This window comes from Gallus gallus, chromosome 15, assembly GCF_016699485.2.
Source record: "Gallus gallus isolate bGalGal1 chromosome 15, bGalGal1.mat.broiler.GRCg7b, whole genome shotgun sequence".
NCBI classification, from domain to species: domain Eukaryota; kingdom Metazoa; phylum Chordata; class Aves; order Galliformes; family Phasianidae; genus Gallus; species Gallus gallus.
The window spans coordinates 6477349-6495986 of record NC_052546.1 but is presented as its reverse complement, the minus strand read 5'-3'; the positions used below and the strand labels follow the sequence as shown (position 1 = coordinate 6495986).

At 52.5% G+C, this 18638-nt stretch overlaps 1 protein-coding gene across 4 annotated transcripts; it reads right to left on the bottom strand.

Annotated features, from left to right (window-relative positions):
* Positions 1–1324: 1324 nt before the first annotated feature.
* WSCD2 (WSC domain containing 2) lies at positions 1325–16874 on the bottom strand. Of its 4 annotated transcripts, XM_040648496.2 has the most exons (10): positions 16792–16874; positions 16295–16479; positions 11428–12088; positions 8182–8296; positions 7561–7745; positions 7019–7140; positions 6383–6557; positions 5755–5919; positions 4919–5119; positions 1325–3007 (listed from the first exon to the last, which is right to left on the bottom strand). In XM_040648496.2, exons 3-10 carry the CDS (start codon positions 11849–11851, stop codon positions 2655–2657), a joined length of 1740 nt encoding a protein of 579 aa, XP_040504430.1. In that variant the 5' UTR covers positions 11852–12088; positions 16295–16479; positions 16792–16874; the 3' UTR covers positions 1325–2654. The 4 variants fall into 4 exon arrangements, with proteins under 4 accessions (XP_040504430.1, XP_046757255.1, XP_015131022.1 ...); XM_046901299.1 differs by lacking the exon at positions 16792–16874 and having other exon boundaries at positions 16295–16648; XM_015275536.4 differs by lacking the exons at positions 16295–16479; positions 16792–16874 and adding an exon at positions 15674–15831.
* Positions 16875–18638: the final 1764 nt, after the last annotated feature.

Below are 18638 nucleotides of genomic sequence, written 5' to 3'. Positions count from 1 at the left end.
TCCCACCCCATTCTCTGGGCCCTTCAGTCACCACCCCCAGGACCCCTGTTCTCCCTCCCCACTTTCTCCCATCTCTGCATAACTTCAGGGCTGGTTCTCATTTCGTACAACCATTTGGGAAATTACTCCAGAATATACCAAAATCATTTCTGTAGAACACATTACCGTCCTTTAATGACTGTTCTTTTTCAATTAGCTGTCACAGCCTCCAAATAAAGCTGTGCTTTACTTCCCCAATAAATCTCACCCTTTATTTGGAAATGGATTTAAGGAAAAAAAAAAATAGAATAAACATGTTATCATCTCCCTTTCTCCAGTGCCAGGAGGGCTGGAGCCATGTTTAAATTATCCCCACTGCATTCAGGCAGATCATCAACTGTAAATTTTACGGAAAATAGTGAAAACGATAAATAAACATGCTTCTTTTGTAGGAGGTGAATATTACTGCTGCTCAGATTTATAACCCTCATCTCCCATACATTTTATGGCTTTTGTGAAAGTGCTGTCGCAGCTTCTGTGTTATGCTGCTAAGGTCGTTTCTCCCCCCTGTTTAAGGAGCAGCATGAGCTTAGCGTGCCATTTAATTTGGGAGAAAGAGGAGCCCTGTTTGAGGGCGCAGTTCATCCCAAGAGGTCGCTGGCATGGCTGGGAAGGGAGCTGCTCCCTATCCTATCCCTTCCCATCCTCGTCCCAATCCCATCTCCATTCCTCTCCCATCCCCATACTCATGCTATCAGACTCCTATCCCCATCCCTATCTCCATCCCTCCCCTCCCCTCCCACTGCTGCTGGCTGTGCACCAAACCCACGCAGCACTGGGGGGAATGCGGGCAGTTTTGGTGCAGGCACTGTTGCCAGGGCAACCACTGAGCAACCCATCCAGCCCATAGCTGCTGACAGAGCTAGCAGGCATTGCAGAAAAGAGATTTTTCACTACCTGGGAGTGCTGTGCCTCTCACAGCTGATGCTGGGCAGAGCCAACGATGCCCCACACCACCAAAAAATAAGGGTGCTACAGGAGCTGCAGCCCCAAGGGCAGCTGGCCAGGAGGAACAGCATAAATCCCACCGAAACGCTTCTTTTTATAGAGCCTGAGGCACGATAAGAGGCAATGGAAATAAAGTTGGCAGTAAATCTCTGCCCACACGACGTGCCCGAATAAACCTTCCCTTAAGGACACCGATAGGGTAATAAAGCTGCCAGGACCAAACTGCCTCATCAGTGCTCCCAATGCAGGGATGCCATTAATGCAATTAACGCTGGGACCAGATGTCACACCAGCCAGCCTTGAGGCCGTGGCCCCACAAACACACAGGGAAACAGGGTAGCAACACAACTCCTTTAATAGCTGGGTTGACCTGAGGATTTGTTCTGACAGAGGTAGGCAGCCACCAGCCTGCAGTGCAGGACAGGGGACACCAGCACGCTCTTTGCAAAATACATTCGTGGGCGAGCAGCTCCCCATGCAAAGAGATCCCCCATCCTGCCCCTTAGGCCATGTCAGCTCCGCACGCACGTTAGAAAAATAGATTTTATTGATAATCTCCTTCTCCAGTGGAGTTCTCTTCTCTTTCTTTGAATATAGGTTAATTGCTGTCTGTAGATTTTGGACCTGTGCACATATGTCTATCACCATCAAGAGTTAAAAGCCAATCGTTGAGTATCTAACTCTAGAAAAGGCTGCAGACAAGATATGGCTTTTGCACCTCCATCCATCTGAGGGAGGGTGGGCACCCAGCTGTGGTGGGGTGACTGGGGCAGCGTGCAGGCCTGCACAGAGCCAGCTCTGCAGATATTTTCCAGGCACAGAGCTCCTTTGGTTTCCTCCTTCCCCCGGCAGAAGCTGTGCTCCATGCCCAGGCACTCCGTGGCACAGTTGTGGCTTAGAGGTGGCCCACCTCTCATCCCGACCACTGCCCCCACGCCCTTCCTCAGAACAGCATCCTAGGCTTTTTTCTGGCTTGGGAGCTTTTGCAATGAGGAATGGGTGCTCCCACAGGTCCTGCACGCTGCTCTTTCCCTGGGTCAGTGCTCCCATCACCACGTACATAGGTGGCTCCTAAAGAACCCACAGATATCCCACCCAGTGCATCATGACCACCTCACCTCAGTGCATCCCAGGGTGCTGCTCCTCATATTGTGTTCCTCCTTGGTGGAATTATCTCCATCTCTCCTGGAGACCCAGAGGAGCTGTTCAGGGAGTGCACAAAGCATAGGGACTGCCACCAAAGCCAGCTCATGGCCCCTGGGGCAGGGCCACTACAATGCAGCATCCATGCAAGCAAGTAGCTGCTTGCATTGCTAAGGATGCTGCAGCAGCCAATGTGGGAGTGGGATGGAGCTACGTAGCCCCACACCACCCAATTTACCTACTCCCACAGTGTCCAGCAGGGCAGGGGCTCACCTGCAGGATGGGGATAGGGACCAGCAGCAGTGGCAGGGCACTGTGCGGCCCCTCGGTGCCCAGCTCTGTGAAAGTATCAACCAAGCAAGCTGAGCAATGGCTGGGGAGCGAGCGCTTCTCATGCAAGGGGTTGATTAACAGCTCGTAGCAGCAGATGGAGAATTACAAGAAAGCCACCCACTGGGTGGAAGCAGGCAGAGGAAATCAATCCTTTCCTCCCCAGGCAGGGGCAGGTCCCCCAGCCATCACCGTCACCTCGGGTAGTAGTCATCCGGCACCCCTGATAGGTTGCGGAGCTTCAGAGCTGCATCCACCGTTCGGATGTATCCACTGATCATCTTCCTCATCTCAGGGGTGTAGGGGTCATACTCCAGCTTCCTCAAACCCGAGCGCTTGAAGTTGCCATCCTTCTGCCCCTCGACGCAGAGCAGGCGGTCCTCGCAGGCAGCGATGCCCAGCAGCCCCACCATGCGCTTCAGCTGCGTGAAGAGGTCCTGCTTGAGGTCCTCGAAGTGCACCACCAGCACCTTCCTGCCAAAGCGCAGCCAGTCCAGGGTGTGGGTCGCCCACCACGGCGCATAGTTGGCCACAAACTCCGGCCACTCTGCAAGGAGCACAGGGACAGTGAGGGTGAGCAACAGGTGGCCCTGGGATCCTCGTGTCGCTATCTCCCTGCTCTGGTGGCTCAGTCTATAGGGACTTCGCAAGGCAAGACCTCTCCTGGGACACTGGCATGTCTCACTTATCCCCAGTTTCTTGGCTAATTGATCTTCGCATAAAAATTGGGATAAAAAAGGATAATGAAACATCGATAACAAGCAACGACTCTCCTGGAGATGCTCTCTGCACGTGGCTCGTGATGCATGAAGCTCCGGGTATCTGCCTCTTCCTCTCTTCCCCAAGAAACCAATGCCTGATTAATAGCTGAACTGCATTTAATTCCCCAAAGAATCATTAAACACAGTATCTCTTTCATTAAACAGATACAGGACAATTCACCTTGTGTAATCATATCACATAAAACTTTGCTTTGGAACTGCTCCAGGGACATCGTAAAATTAATGTCACGGAACAAAATAGGGATTTTGCTGAGCCTCCAGCCTCTGCTTGCTTGTAGCCAAGGGAAGGAAAATCCTGGCTGCTCATGGCCACATCCAGCATTTTCCAACATCTATTGAATTTCCCCAAAATTTGGGAAGGAAATTGAGTGGGATGTTGAGGAGATCAGGGCTTTCTGCAGGGGAAACTTGGGCTCATGGACCACAGCAACCCATGCTTCTCAACAAACCTCAACCGATCTAAAGACCTCAATGGCAAACCTTCTTTCCAAGCAAGCTGAGCTAAAGCTCAACTAACCTGACAATTGACCCAGGTGGTAAAGACACGTTAAAACATGCATCCTCCTTGGGTTGCGTATGAACCAGGAGCAATTCTTGCACCCCACCGCAGTGGGTACAGATGAGAGAAGCGACAATGGGACATGCTGTACCCAGCTGTATGGGGCTGGAGCCCAGGGGGCTTCCCTATGGGTGTTGGAGGGGGTGTTTGGATGCTGGGGAGGGCTCAGTTCATAACCAAAATGCCTTTGCCAGCATCAAGCACATGGTAATAACGAAATCCAGGCACATCACTGCAACAACAGAAAAAGATCCCCTTAAATAAACTCCGAATTAAGGGTAGCAGATGTTCAATCAAGCTAAATATTTTAACTCTTTCCAATGAAGTCAATTCCACAACAGCAATTTGTAAATTGCTATAATTAACAAGCCTCTGCAAGCTGTCTGCGCATGGGAAGGTGGCTCTCCCCAAGCAGCCGGGCATGCCAAACCCACTGGTGTGGAGGGGGGTGAGGGGGGAAAATGGAATTTGCCATAAGCAGCTATGGTGTGATTTTCACCCTGCAGAAGTCTGCCCTGAGGAGGTTTCCCTGCGCTGGTGACAGCACAGCACAGGCTGTCCCAGCCCTGCAGTGATGCATGGAAATATTCTACCAGTGCCATTAGTTTTTCCATCTCTTCTTTCTCTCTATGCACCGAGATATCTGCATTGAGGCTCATTGCCTCGTAGGACTGCTTGTAAGAGGCAGAATTTCTTCTCTCCCACCCAACCTCCTCACTACAAGACACTGAAGCACTGAAGTGTGGCCAGGGGAGAGTCAGGCTGGAAAGAAAGAGTGGTGATTCATCAGCACAGGCTGCCCAGGGAGGTGGTGGGCTCTCCATCCCCTGGAACTGTGGAGATGTGGCTCCGAGGGACACAATGGGCATGGTGAGGGCAGGTTGGGCTCAGTGATCTTGGAGGCCTTCAATCTTAACGATTCTACATTCTACAAGTGGACATAGTGGTGATGGGTTGATGGTTGGGCTTGAGGATCCTAGAGGTCTTTTCCAACCTTAACGACCATACAATTGCACAATAACCCTACTGGTTGCAAGCCTACAGGATGCTCCTCACCCCAAGAAACCCAACATGGTGGCACCGTGGGTTGGCTACCCATGGACCAGCCCACTCCTACCTTTGCCCCTCCAGTGGGCGTGTGCAGCGAAGCCGATGTGCCCCCCATATTTGCGGTTGAACTCTGCCATCAGCGCCTTGTAGGGGTTGCGGATCAGTAAGATGGCAGCATCGAAGGCCTCGATCTCCTTCTGGCCACTCTCATGGGTTTTGATGCAGATCGTCCGCCCGCTCCGCCAGTGGTCCCGCTCACCCTTGAACCCTGTCAGACAGAGTACATACAACATTGCTGTAGCTATCATTGCTGTCGCTGCTGTTTTTAAGTTCTCATGATGAATTCAGAGGGGAAAAAGCCCAAAACGTGGTGGCTTTTCACATGCATGCTGGCACTGCAAGATTTACAAATAAAACTGTGGCAAATGGCTGTAAAATGGCAGAATTGATGTTTTCTCCTCCATTGCAACAGCATGTGTTATTAGGAGGAGCTGGCTTCTGCCTGAAAATGCTTCCTGCATGCCTCAAGATTTTTTTTCCTTTTAAAATTTCTCCTTGCTGTTTAATCCTGTATGCAGCAGCTTCCCTGCAGCCTTTCCATAGGAGGCCGGCTCCCATCGCTGCTGCAATAGTAAACAAAGGAACACTGCCCCAAAGTTCCGACACCCACCATGGGTTGAAACACACTCAAGCAATGCAGATGTACCAGCTGTGTCCAAATTGTACTTTGCAAAGACTAAAACACAGCACAGGGAGGTTACAGGTAGAGGTCATGCTTGTGAGGTTGGGTCCCTGGTTCACCAGGATAGGCCAGGTGGTGCAGAGCAGCATCAGCATTACCTGGCTCCACCCATACGGTGGAAGCTGGGTACCCAGCTCCATCACATCACACCCCCCACTCACCTTTGTTGTAGAGAGACCCATCAAAGTAGTAGCTGCCAGTGTAGAAACCAGTGGCGAGCTCAATCAGGTGCCGTGCCCATGTGTTGCCAGCCCCAGGAAAGCTGGCCAGGGCAACGAGCTGCTTGGAGCGCATGGGCAGGAACCGGCGGTCCATGCAGCGGTTGTCTGTGAGGGGAAAAACGGGGTTAGCCTGCAGCATCTCCCTCTATTCCAACCAATATTGAACTTTTATTTCCATCCCTTTCTTCTGTCCCTTTGTTCTGCATGGGACAGGAGCTGCTCTGGGCACTCCATGCTTGCTCTCAGTCTTTCCCCTGCCCATTATTTCCAACGTACTGGTGGGCTCATTCCTCCTTAGTGGTGGGTTCACCTGCTGGCTGCACACCACGGCTTGGTGACAGGAGAAAAAACCCAAGCAAGGAAGGATCTCATTGGAGGCAGATGGCAAACTGCAATTTCCTGCATCTGATTTAAGCAGTAATTAAAAGTGTTTGTTCAAGGGACGATTTATTTCCTGGGAAATTAAAATAAATCGTGATTTCTAATGAATGGCAAATAGCTATTACAGAGCAGCTGCCTGTGGGATGGATGAAGTAACAGCCACCCAGTGCCCCCATCCCGTGCCCACCTTGCACCTGGGTCTGGTAGACAAGCAGGAACTCAGTGGTGCCACAGCTCTCGAACTCCTCTCCAGCACAGCGTTGGGCACAGAGCTGCTCATCTTCACGCTCATGCAGGGGGAAAAGCGTGGTGGGGAAGCCACAGCGGCAGACAGTGCCAGCCAACGCCGACAGCGGGAACTCCTGCAGAGATGGGCACATGGACAGAGCCATCCTCAGAGCCCCATTCAAGTAATTTATGTGGCACTTAGGGTCAAGGGTTATTGGGCATGGTGGTGACGGATTGGTAGTTGGGCTTGATCATCTTGGAGGTCTTGTCCAACCTCAACAACTCTATGAGCAGGCATGGTGGGAATGGGTTGATCATTGGACTTAATGATCTTAGTAGTCTTTTCTAACCTTAGTGATTCTATGATGATCTTGCTGGAGGCCTACTGCAAGCCCAAGGGCAGAGCCAGGGCCGCTGATCTCAGGCAAAGCATTCAGGCAGGAGCAAAATCTCCTCCCCTCAGGGTGGCAGCCTTTGATGAGCCACAGGACAACAAACTTCTTCATTTGCAAATAACAACATCACACTAAATGGGATGCAGATCTATCTAGCACGACACATCAGCTGGCTCCGTTTTGTGTGCAAGCCTCAGTACCTTCTCAGTGCAGAAGTCCACACACTTGTCCACAGACATATTGGGCATGGGCTGGCTGGCAGGCAGAGCGATGGAGACATTGTCCGGCTGGCGGAAGCAGCCCCGGAATATTGCACTGCCATCTGCAGGGAGAGCAAACCCATCAGGTTGAGTTTGTTAACTTTTTTCTAAGTGGATTTTACCTAGATTCTCTCTGGGACATGTTTGGAAAGGAAAACTACCCAGGAATGCATCCTTCAATGGGTAAGAACCAAAATGCCCCTGCGGTGAGGTGTGCCTGGCTCATGGGCTACTACAACACGTGGTGGAACCCAAAAAACCAAATCCAGATGGAGTTAATCCCACTGCCATCAGCCAGCATGACCAGCTGTAGGGATACAGCTTGAGTCAGTGGAACAAGTCCATTACTGAACCACTTTCATCACATTTCCTAGATAGTTTTGCTCATAGAGCCTTACAACCCCCAGTAACGCACCCACCAGCGGGGACACCAGGATTTGACCCCCAAATAGGATCCCCATTTTCAGGGAGCATGGACTTACAGCGTCGGGCAGATTCCTGGGCCAGCTCCAGGCGGTAGATGGAGAGACGGTTGGCCCCGCCGCAGGTGCTGCTCCGTTCACCCTTGCACTCCATGTTGCATTCAGATTCACTGGCGTTGGGTGCCTGAACCTTATGGCCACAGTAGCACTCAGCACCAAACTCCAGCCCCGCATACAGGTAGCCCCTGGGGGGGGAGAGGGGTAAGTGCTGGGCATGGAACAGGGAGCAGTGGTTGGTACTGGGCTAAGATCTGTGATAGGGACAGTCCCTGTGTCTGGAGATGTTGATGGAGGGAATGGATTGGTGGTGAGGCCACCACTGCATGGCCAGAAGAGCCCAGCACCACCCTTGGGCACTAGCAGCCCCCCTGGACCATAGGAAAATAGCACTGAACAGAGCCCATCAACCCCTGACCCTTTTCTTGAGGAGTAAAACTATTTTCTCACATTCCCAGAAAAAAAATATATACATATATATAAAAATCAAAATGACACACATCTAAAGGAAAATAAAGAAGGGGGGAAGGGCAAGGAGCAGCTGGGGCAGGGAGCAGTGGCAGCAGAGAAGTCCAATGGATGCATGGAAACCAATGAAGGTGTGGTGCTCGCTCCCCACCCTACCGTTCAGCACAGTTGTCCTGGCAACGGAAGACTGTCATCTTCTTGTAGTCAAAGAAGGACACACCACGCAGCGTGCGGCTCCGAGTGTTGTCCACGTAGCAACCGATGTACCTTGCTGGGGAGGGAGAGGAGAGGGTCAGAGCCTGCAGATAGTGAGGATTTTTATTATTATTATTTCTAATAGGGATGTGCTGCAGTGCTCTGGCAACTCAGGACAGGACAGGGAGGAACCAAAGGGTCCTCAGGAGGACATGGATGGGAGCAGAGCTATTGGGTTAGGGAGAAATGCAGTGTGAACCAAATTTCTTTCAGCCAGGAACTCATGTTTCCCCAGCCCCAGACATCAACACAGACAATATTTGCCCAGCACTAACAGTTGGCAAAGTAAAGAGCGATGGCTGTGCTGAGAGCAAACGAGGATGGTCGGTGGACAGGGAACAGAGCTGAATAAATAGTTACAATGAAATCATTCATTTGAATAAATTTAGCCTTTTCCAATAATCTGAGAACAAACAGTTATGCCCTCACTGCATTCCTTCCTCACAGCTGTGCCCACCATGGACAGCACCCATCCAGCTGTGCCCACCATGGACAGCACCCATCCAGCTGTGCTTCTCCACCCCTACACCAAACCAACAGCGAGATGCCTTCACACAGCACGCCCTCCCTACCAAAATACCACCATTTCCCACCTCCTGCCTGCATTGTGCATCTGCTGAGGGTCCTGCAGCGGCCCCACATCCTGCACCCCATTGCTGCCATGCCCCTGTGCACAACCCCATCCATGCTGCAGTCCAGTTTTCCAAGCCAGCCCAGGCATGGGGTGGAGGAAGGCAGAAAGCAACATTCCTAATAACTCGAACCACCACGCAGTCATCGTTCATTGCTCCCAATTGCTCTCAGCATAACTTGGCATTTCCGCAGCGCTGAGCAGGTTTCGGCAGGTCAGCTAATTTAGTTCGTGACAGATCTAACCAGCACAGGATTGCTCTGGCAATTTTCACAGGGCCAATGACTGATGTGCATTACGTTCAATCCATCGCTCTCGACATGTGTGTGCTGCAACTTATTAGGAAGGCAACTGGAATGATGAGGGAGATGAAAGGACAATGGGGGAGTGAGGGGCTGGCTGCTGGGTGGACCCCGAGCTGGGCAGCACCACTGCCCATCTGTCCACCCTCTTTCCTCCCCTGCTCAAGCTGTTAAGTGAGCTAAATACAGAACCAAGGTGTTTTCTCAGGGCTGTGCTGCAGTGATGCTTGAAACAAATACCTGCCCCTGATTTTCCAGCTCGTTGATCAAAGGCTGAGCCATTCCCCAGCCCCACGAAGCTCCTCTGCAGATGCTTTCCCAAAACCACTGTGCACAGCACCATCACAGATGGTGCCCACCACCAGGAAACCTCCAGCAACAGGCAAGGATTATCTGGATGCATCAAATCAAGCCCAGTGTTCCATGTTGCAACCCCCCTCTGGCCACTGCCACTCTTTGTGCCACAGCTTGCTCGTGCACCACAGCTGGAGGAGCCCAGCAAAGACTGATTGTTGGAGGCAGCAATGCATACAGGCACAACAGGTTTTCATGGTGACTGACAGCTCCTTCTCGCCAACCATCTGGCAAGGTCTTGGATGTGTCAGTTGGCATTAACAAGACATCATGGCTGCACATGGCACAGAGAGTGTTCCATAGCCCCTGCATACCACATGAACACAGTGGGATGCAAGCACGAGGGCAGGAACGTCATCCATAGGGAGCCTTCTTCTAGTCTCATTTTAACAGGAGAAAGTGCCTTAAACACCACAAGCAGTTTTCCCTTCTCATTAAGAGCCCCATCACTTGGAGCAGCCTCACTCAGCCTCCACCTGCAGGCAGGCAGAAATCTGCAGGCACTCAAATAAATGGGACACCCCTGGCACCAAGGCATGGGAACAACCTTGCTCCAGGATGGCAGGGACATGGGGGAGATCCTGGCTCTCGTGCTGTGCAGCAACCATGATGCATCCTGTGGGGCTCAGGGGACACAAGAAGACAGCAGAGAACCCGACAACACCTAAACACCTTTCCAGTAGTTACCACTCCACTGCTGACTTCATTCTGTGTTTCCTATAATGGATAATACTGCAGCGATTGCCCTAAATACCACGGTGATCCATTACACTGCTGTCACAGGTGCACTGTACTGTGGCAAGCTGTATTGCTGCTCCTCACCAACCCACTTTATTACTGACAACAAATCCTAACAGCTTCCCCATCGAACCAGAAAGGTGAGCTGCTGCCTCGACAAGGGGTCACGAAACCATCAGGGAGGGGGCTTGCCTGGCAAACCCCAAAGACAGAGGCACAGTGGAAGCTTCCCTCTGTGTTTCTCTGGGTTTTGCAGGCACTGGGTGCAATACGGTCTCACATCACCACGCGGCCTCATAGCATGTCAGTGAGCATGGAACTCTGCCTTTAGCTGCCTTCGGGATAAATAGATGACATTTTAAAAATCAATGAGAACTACTGCATTCACTTATGCTTGTTCATTAATAACGCTCCTGCTCGACACCACACCACAGGCAGGGAGCTCCTGGCCAAACCCAGCATGCATGTTGGGCTTCAGCGTTCATTGGGGCCAATGAGATTGATCCTGAAATTCCAAAGGATGGGTGTTCTTGAGGCTGAGATGTCACAGAATCATCAGATGGTTGTGATTGGAAAAGACCTCCAGGATCATCAAGTCCAACCATCAACCCATCATAGAATCATTAACATTGGAAAAGACCTCCAAGATCACTGAGTCCGACTCTCAACCCATCCCCACTAAATCACGTCCCCAAAAGCCATATCTCCGTGCTTTCATCTGTCAGAACAGCCCTCGTGTATCTCCCCATCAGGCAGCCTCAAAGTGCCCATCACCGCAAGCTGCAACCTACAGCACAGCAACGCACAGGGTAAGAGCTAAAATGGAATAAGTGCACTGGATGATCGGTATTTGGGAAGGGAGGGATGAAGAAGACAATCCTCCCCAGAGCATTCTCTGGACCAGTGGTTTCCAAAGCAAGGCACATGCACCCTTGGGTGTGCACAACAACCCACTGGGAAGGAAGACAACCCAATTTCATCATGTCATCCATACAGCTTATCAACAAATACACATATATTGGTGCCACGTGCTCAGAAACATCTCACCAACATGACACAAGACCAGAATTCCTTGGATTTCAGCACAAGGCCACCCCAGAGGTACCCCACTACAGCCCTTACCTCTGTCCTCCTCCTTGTCACGGCCGCCCCGGCCCTTGGGTGCTCGGCTCCGTGCTGCACCGTAGTCACCCGCTCTGCTCCTCTCTGCTGGTTCCTTGGCCATGCCCTTGAACCAGTGCCCACGTCGTCGGCCCACTGTCACCTCCGAGAAACCTCGGCTCAGCCGCGTGGCCCCCAGGTAGGGCAGTCCCAGCCCCTCGCCCGCTCCAGGGCTGCGCTGGCTCCCCGCCACCCGGGGCTCCCCAGTGAAGCCAGCGTGCAGGAAAACCAAGCTGCCAGCCGCCAAGTAGAGAGCCAGGAGCGTGAAGAAGCGCACAGGTCTCCGCCGAAAGGAGCGCTGGAATTTGACCCATAGTTTGGCCATAGCATCTTCATCCCTCCTGGAGGGCCAGGGAGATGCTCTCCTTTGTGGGGGATTCTGCATTATTCCCCTCCCGGACGAGCCCTCCAGAGGAACATAGCAGCATGGAGGACCATGGGGAAGGGTGGAGCTTTGGAGCAGATCAGTTGGTGCAGCAGCTCTCAGCAGCAGATGATCCCACGAGCATCTCTATCATGATCAGGGCTGTGCACCCTGCAGATGAGCAGTGAGAAGTCCCTGGGTGCATCTCCAGCCCTGAGGTTCTCCATTCATTTCAGTCTCAGGGTGAGGAAGTTCCACCTGCAAACCAAGGAGGAGGCATTTGTTAGTGGGACACATCACCGGCACCGTGTCACAGCAGCAGTGGGGGCCCCATCATTCCCATGACCTATGGCTCTGCTGCCTGTCACTTGCTCATCTTATTTTAGGAAAGGAGAGGAAAATAAATGGAAAAACAAAGTGCCATTAGTTTAATGGCCTCTATGTTCTGCCATCTGTCTTCAGTTGATTAAATAAAAAATATTGGTGGAACATATGGCATGAATTATACATAAATATTTTAATTTGTGTTCCCAGCCTAGTTACTCAATCACCTCTTGAATGAGTTATGTGCAGCCCACAAAGAATCCATCCGCTGGGACCCACAGCCCATGGTCCCCACACGCTGACCTCTCCCCAGCCCCAGCAAGTGAGTAAAAGCAGAGTAAAGACAGAGTAGCAGCCAAACAAGGAGACTACATGCTATTTAAGCTTCTGCATCAGTGGACGCTTCCAAGCTCAGCTGTCCCTTTCCATGTTCCTATCCCCATGTCCCCATTCACCTCCCCCCAGCCCCAGCTCTGCTCTTGCTAGGCTACAGCAAGGCAACATCGCATATAAAGAAGGGGCTTCAATTACTCTCATTAAGCCATCTGGAGCTCATCCTTCTCCATCATGAACTGCGGAGTTGCAGGTCAATTACTGCACATTTGCATATATTCCATTAATGCCTCTGCTAATTGTCTGGAGGAGATAATGCTCTTGCCTTACCGCTCCCTCACTGGCTAAGGATTACAAACAGCAAGCAGAGCCGCATTCTGACCCAGCAGGGGTTCAGGGCATCACTGGGGCCAACAGCATGCAATAACACTGTTATAAACCCACCCCATGGTGGTTCCTTTATTCCCCAGCCCTCCTCACTTCATTATCCCCAGTGCCCAAATGCTCCCAGCAATGCTCTCTAGGATACTAGCATGGGGAGAACCATGGGGTTCACACCCAGAAGCACTCAAAATACCCCCTTCCTCAGAGCCAGATCCTTGCCTACCTCCTTAATTCCCAAGGTTCATCCCCCTGGCACCCAGGGATAGCAGGCAGAGATCCCAGCAGGACTCAGCAGTTGCTCATAATCCGAAGGAATGCAGAGCTGATAATTTATACACCTGGGCCTCCTCTTCAAATTGCTCCACAATTAGTGAGCAACAAGGTTCAGCTGCCTTCAAGCACCACCTCACATCTGACCACTGCAAAACACACTGAAGTGCTCACGTGGTTCCCCCAGCGCAGGAGAACAATCAGCCCATTAAAAACAGCAAATTAACGAACACAAGAGTTCCATTAGGAGAAGAAGGCAATTGAACTATCCGATTTCATCGCGTCATTAGCATTTCTTATCGGAGGGACAGGGAAAGAATAGGGCTTTAAAATAGCAAGTGATGGGCTGGAGGAGGTGGGCAGGGCAGTGTGATGTGGGCAAGGACCTCCCCCAGCACAGTCCTGCACCCTGGCAGCACCCTTGGGTCTGGAAATGTGCACAGTGTGCAAAATAGAATGCACGTCCCACAGAATGCAACGCAGCTTTTGCAGGAGCCAGGGCAAGCCATGCAAGATCTAGTTCTTGCTGTGCAGGATCTGAAGCACAGCATGGAAGATGGAATGCATGATGCACGGGATCCCGTGTGTTTCATGCGGGATCCAGGCCATGGTGTAGAGGATCCATGGCACAGCATGGAAAATCTGCTGCATGCTGTGCATGAGTCAGTGCGCAGTGCTCATTTGCAGGGTGTCCCCATGTCCCCACTGCCACGCAGGGTGTCCCCTACGCGCCCACCCCACGCTGTGACAACAGCATGCAGTCACCCCACACCACGGCCATCTGGCACTTTGCAGTAGTGTTGTCTTCTCCCCAGCACTCAGGAATCCTCCTGCACAACTTGAGAGGGTTGGTGGAAGGAGCATCCCTCCCTGGAGCATCCTTCCCATGCATCCCACTGGAGCATCCCTCCTTGTGCGTCCCTCCCAGCCATTTCGCCTCTCCAATCTGCACACCTTTTCCTGCACACCTGTCTGGATGCAAACAGGGCCAGGCTGGTCCTACGTCATCCAACAACAGTTTGGGGACACTGCTTCTTATCTCGGCCACGTTACTCAGTGCTCCTGGCTCCCTCCCATTCCCTCAGTCCCAGAGCTGCAGAAGGAGCCATCCCCAACGCTGGCACCCTTTCGACACTTAAGCTCTGTGAAAAAGGTGATTTAACTCCATTCAAATGACTCTGTGTAGCTGGGAATTGGCTTAACCTAATGAGTCTTAATACATATTATGTTCTAGGTATTTTATGCCCAGTCTGCAAAATCCAGTTATGGGTTTCAATACGCCTTAGTGAGCCAAGACGTGCACCGGAGAGGATAAGCACTACCAACAGGACCAACCCCATGCTGCCTATATTGGCATAAACCCCACAAAGCCCATGGGGCCCATCAGCCAAGGGCTGGTAGCTGCGCCCCCCCCAGACAGCCCCAAATTTCACATAATTTGCCCATATAGCCCACGCTTTGCCCTCTGCTATGGGGGCTTTGCTCAACCCTCAGTAATCTGGGATTACGCACAGCACAGGGGCAATTAGAAAAATGAGCTTTTGGAGCAGCAGACAATGCCTTCTGCAGCCTATTTAAATGAATACAGTACAGAAGATTTGTTCTTGCAGCTCTCGTTTTAGAGCTCCTTCCCAGAGGGGCTGATTTCTTTCTTATTCTGCACACCCATCACTATGGCATCCTGGTGCTCGTATAGCCCCACATAGGCAAGAGAATCTGAAGCAGATCCCAACGTGCAATGGCAAAAGGTTTGCATTGCATCTGGGGCTGCCTCCATTCAGTCAAATTCTGCTGTGCTTCCCAAATCGAAGTGTCCAGGGGACAGAAAAGCCCCGGAGCCACCGCATCCCACTGCCCCGTGGCTGTGTGTAGGGTGACACAATGGGGTCACTGCGCATCCACAGCCAGAGCCTGGCTGCTTCCATTGCCCTGTGCATGGCTGAGGTCCCAGACACCCGGGGGAAAGGAACGTGCCCATGGGAAGGGGAAACTGGGCACAACTTGCCCAGGAGTTATGGCAGAGTCAGGGGGAAGGAGCAGGGGATGGGTAGGAGCATCCCAGGGCTGGACCCCATTACCAGAGAGTGCTCCCCAGCTCCACACTGCCAGGAAACTTTATTTAACCCTGTTGTGGTGCCAGGAATGGAGAGCAGTGCTGAGCTCAAGGTAACCTTCACACACTTCCCCTCTGCCTCCCGCTTCTTCGTGCATTATTTTTTTTTAGCTTTATATTCAAATCTTCCACTCAGATGCCGAAAGGATCGGATAAACAGGGGAGGCTCGTGGTAGGAGATTGCCATCCTCCAGTCTCCTGCAGACTGCGGGGAGGAGGAGAGTCCCTGTGCCTCTCCAAACCCGATCCCAAACCCAAACCCAAACCCATGGCTTTGGCAGCTGAAGGCAGTGCAAAGCCCCACTGCCACATTTGGGGGGGATGTTATATCTTCCTTATTTTCTTTCTTTTTAACCCCCCCCCCCTTCCCCCCCCCATCAAACCACCCCCTCGCTTACAACCCCCATCACCCCCTCTACCTGCACCCAGCGCTCTCCGATATCTCTGTCCCTGCTTCGCCGCAGCGGGGCCGGGGGAGCAGCGGGCAGCGGTTCGACCCCAACCGGGCCATCCCCCACCGCTGGGCTCCGCTCGGTTCGGTTCGGCCGCAAGGCTGAGCGCAGCCCGGAGCTGCCGCGATTCGGTCCTACAGCGCTGCATGCGCTTAACTCCTTCCCTACCGCTGCTCCGTGCCCTTCGGTTGTTTATTTTATAGATAGGTCTTTTTCGGTGCACGGTCCCTCTGGGTGATGCAGGGTTGCAGCACCCACCCGACCCTACTAAACCCACACTCCGACCCCTTCAAACCTCCCACCCGCTCAGGTTCAGCCCAGGATTTTCCAGCCGGGACCGAAAAATAAGGTTTGCCCCTTTATCTGAGGCCAGAGCAATTAATTAAAAAAAAAAAAAAATCAATTAGAAACTTCCCCTCGAGCAGCAAAAATTGGGATGGTAAAACATAGCGAGAGAGGGGTTGAGCCCACGCTTCTCTCAGCAACTTTAGTGCTGGGGGGGGGAGTTTGGAGGGCAGCCCCTCTGAGCCCACCCAGTGCCACCCCACAGCCTCTCCACGCCCGGAACGATCCAATCTGGAGGAATACCTCTGTGTTGGTGTGATGAAGGCAGGAACCCTCCGTGCCATGGCCCCTTCTGCTGCCCACCCGGCGCCTTTGTTTCAGGCGGGGGTACGGGGGCCGGACGGGGGGGTTTGTCCTCCTGATGGCCCCAAAGCAATGGGGTCACGGCGTGCGGGGCAGCCTCCGGGCTCTCGTCGGTCGGCCTTGAGCTGCGAGAGAAGGACGGCGGCTGGGAATGCTCCCGCAGAGGGAAACTGCAGCCTCAGCGCCGTCCTTGCTGTCTGCCGGAGCATCCATGTGCGATGGAGCATCCGAAGCTGCCCCGGGCGGACGCACGCAGGGACGGCGGCGACGTTTCCATAGGAAACCGAGATGGGGAGCGCTGCCTCTGCTTGGCGCTATTTTTATCGTGTTGGGTTTCTCGGTGTGGCCTCCCTCCCTCCTGCCCTCCCTCCCACCCGGGCTGCCATCCCTGCAGCTCCCCCCGGTGAGCCGTTGCAATCCCAAATTGCAGATCCTACTGGGATGCGCCGTGCGTTCTCCGGATGGGCATCAGCAGGAGGGAAGTTCGCTGCTTGCAAAGACCTCGTCGCCTTCTCTCTGCATCTCACAGCTGGGGGAGCGGTGAGGAAGTGTCCGTGAGGTGCAAACATGTGGGTTTTGCAGCGTGCAGAAGAATTAAGCCAGCTCTGAGCGTGGCTGTGTGAGAGAGAAAACAGAGATGATGGCTAAAATTAGAATATGCAAAAAAAATAACTCAGTGTTTTGGGTTTTTTTTCTGGGGGGGGGGAGGGAGGTCTAGGAGCCACTGGGGGATACTGGGCTGGAGGAATGCCTCCCACAGACCTTCCCCATGGGTGTAAATGGGAATCATTCTGGATCACAGACTCCAGAGCCTCAGTTTGGCCATGTTCTATAGGCATTGAATGGCATTTTCCATCCTTAACCCATCGCCGGGGGACATTTGACATCACTCTGAAGTGTCCCCAAGTAACGGTGCCACCCCTCCTCTATGCCAAGGATGTTGGGTTCGGAGCCAAAAGCCAACATCAACATTTCTTTAAACATCCTTATCAGGGGAAGCAGCACCAGGGTGACATTCTTTGGGTACATACATGTACATGGGATTGCGTCCAGAAGGCCACCGCTGGAGGGAGGTGGCAGTGCTGATCCATGGGCTCCCAGATATTTCTCATTCCCTGGGGCTGTTTCTGGAAGGCTCCTCAATGGGGAAAAGGAGGAAGACATGGGGCATTATAATAGTAAAAAAAAAAACCACCAAGAAGACAGCATAAAATCTCATTTTGAGGATTACGAAGTGCCAGAACACACACACGCACACACACACACAAAGATGTAAACAGGATGTCTGAAAAGATCTTAAGCATAAAGGTCAGAATCTACAATTTAAATGGCTCGCTGTTGCTTTCTTGCTCTGTGCCACTAATGGGCTGCGATGCGAAAAAAGGGTTTTGTTCGTGATGCGAAAAAAGGGTTTTGTTCGTGATGCGAAAAAAGGGTTTTGTTCGTGATGCCACCGCTCTGAGTCCCTTTGCAATTCAGAACGTCAGCTTTCTGAGCAGCACTTGCTGCCTGGGGGTGCTGGAGGCAGTGGGGTTGGGGTGTTGCAGATGGGTGGCAGTGGGGCTGGAGCTGCCCTCCTGCCTTCCCAAGGAGGTGGTGGGGTCACCGTCCCCAAAGGTGTTCAGGGAACACGGAGATGTGGCACTGAGGGATGCAGTTCAATGGAGGGGATGAGTTGGGGTTGGACTCGGTGAGCTTGGTGATCTTTTCCAACCTTAATGACTCTGCAATTGAAGGATGAGTCCAGAGCATGCAGACATCGAGCTAAGTGGAAACCAATGGGATGAGGAGATGCCTTTGGGTCTTTCATTGCTTATATCTGTGCTGGGGGTTGGAAAACCACCGCTGTCCCTGAGGTGTCTATGCCAAAACTCTGGGGACAGCAGGGCTGCATTATCAGGGAGCAGCTGACAAAAAGTCAGCACCCAGCAGATCCCATGCTCTCGGTGCTTCCACTTTGGCCAACCGGAGTGATGGGAGCCAGAAAGGAGAGAGCCTGCAAAAACACAACTGCTGCAAACCAATGAGCCTCTGCAAGCAGTGCGGGTGGTTGCCCATCCTCTTCCATTTTGCACTGTTGCATCACATCCATTAGGGACCATCCCCAGCGCCGCATCCCCGGCCCCATGGGAGCAGCAAGCATCTCCCCAAGGGACTGTGCCTCCCAGGTGCCATCCTCAGGAGCTCGCACCTCTCCCGCCCTGCTTTTTCTTAATGAACTCATTAGGATGGCAGCGATGGCGATGCGAGCCTCATGGGAGAGTTCTGCAAGCACGGGATGGAA